The 1,299-nt window shown below is 54.2% G+C and overlaps 1 protein-coding gene across 1 annotated transcript in view; it reads left to right on the forward strand.

The window, feature by feature from the left end:
- Positions 1 to 1,044: 1,044 nt before the first annotated feature.
- The window catches only part of LOC112954895 (LIM homeobox transcription factor 1-alpha-like), a 23,318-nt gene continuing 23,063 nt past the window's right edge, over positions 1,045 to 1,299 (forward strand). Inside the window, exon 1 of the mRNA XM_026048156.1 lies at positions 1,045 to 1,217. Within this exon, the coding sequence (XP_025903941.1) occupies positions 1,045 to 1,217 (173 nt within the window). The remainder of the gene's footprint in view (positions 1,218 to 1,299) is intronic.

Raw genomic sequence — 1,299 nt, forward strand, 5'->3', positions numbered from 1 at the left:
GGCGGCTGCGTAGACAGGTCCAGGGCTGCCTCACACCCTTTTATTTATTTATTTATTTATTTATTTATTTTCTCCTCATTATTGTGCAAAAATCCCCATTTCCTCCCATGAAAAGCTTGCAGTTGCTGCTCCTTAATAAGGAAAAAAACAGCGCATTTTCAATATATTAAAAAAAAAAAAAACATAAAAACACTCATTGTCTCTCCTAGCACCCTGTGCTGTCCCGGGCTCCCCAATGGGGCTCAAGCTTCCGTGGGGCTAAAAGGGGGGAGAGGCTGTGGACACCCCATAACCGCGGAGCTTGGCACAACGGGTGCAACGACTGCGTGATGTCTCCGCCAGCCCCACGCAGTCCAGCAGATAGCGCGTTTATTGCTCCTTTACCTCCAACTTATCCCTCAGGAGCCTTTGAAGGGCAGCCATAGATCTGCATGGTGATAACACTGCAGGGAGGGGAAGAAATCCCAAATCTCCGGAGCTTTCTCTATTTTAAGCAACTTGGCACCAAGCGCGGAGGGAAATTGGGTGGGATTCGGCTCCAGAACCGTCCTCTGACCTGGGCCGAAGCCTCCAAGAGCTCCATTTTGGACTAGATGACCTCTGAGGTCCCTTCCAACCTTAAGCATTCTATGATTCCACGTGTGTCTTGCTGAGACCCACGCAAACGGATCCGCTTCACATTTTTCTCCTGGTCTCAAGTATGTGTATTCTCTAAAAATGTCCTATCCCCGCTCTGCAATTTAAATACTGCTGTAGCCGGGGACTTTGGCTTCACCTGGGATTAATTTACCACCTGCAGACTGCAGCCAAGCCCAGAACATGCYGCTTTCTCATGCTTTGCAGCGCAAACTTTCGTATTTATTTGCAAGGCTGCTGCAAGGAACTCCATGCAGAGCCTCCCTTTCCCCCMTCCTGTGCCCGTTCGGTAACTGCCACCACCACCACGGAGCATTAAATAAAACAAGGCAGCCACCACTTGCCAAAGCAGGGCTGCCCGAAGCAGAGCCCTCCTGCTCACGCCGCCTTCTCGCTGCAGACGCCAAGATGCGGGAGGTGTGCGCGGGCTGCGAGAGCCCCATCGCCGACCGCTTCCTGCTGCGCGTCAACGAGCGCTCGTGGCACGAGGGCTGCGTGAAATGCGCCGCGTGCCTGCAGCCGCTCTCGGGCACCTGCTACTGCCGCAACCGGCAGCTCTACTGCAAGCACGACTACGAGAAGTAAGTGCCCGCCGGCCCGCGCGCGGCCTTCGCTTCCCTCGGGGCTCGGGTGCGTTTTTGCACGCTGCAGATTGCAGGGTGC

This window comes from Nothoprocta perdicaria, unplaced genomic scaffold (genome assembly GCF_003342845.1).
Source record: "Nothoprocta perdicaria isolate Ctin4 unplaced genomic scaffold, notPer1 scaffold_513, whole genome shotgun sequence".
In the NCBI taxonomy this organism is placed as follows: Eukaryota; Metazoa; Chordata; class Aves; order Tinamiformes; family Tinamidae; genus Nothoprocta; species Nothoprocta perdicaria.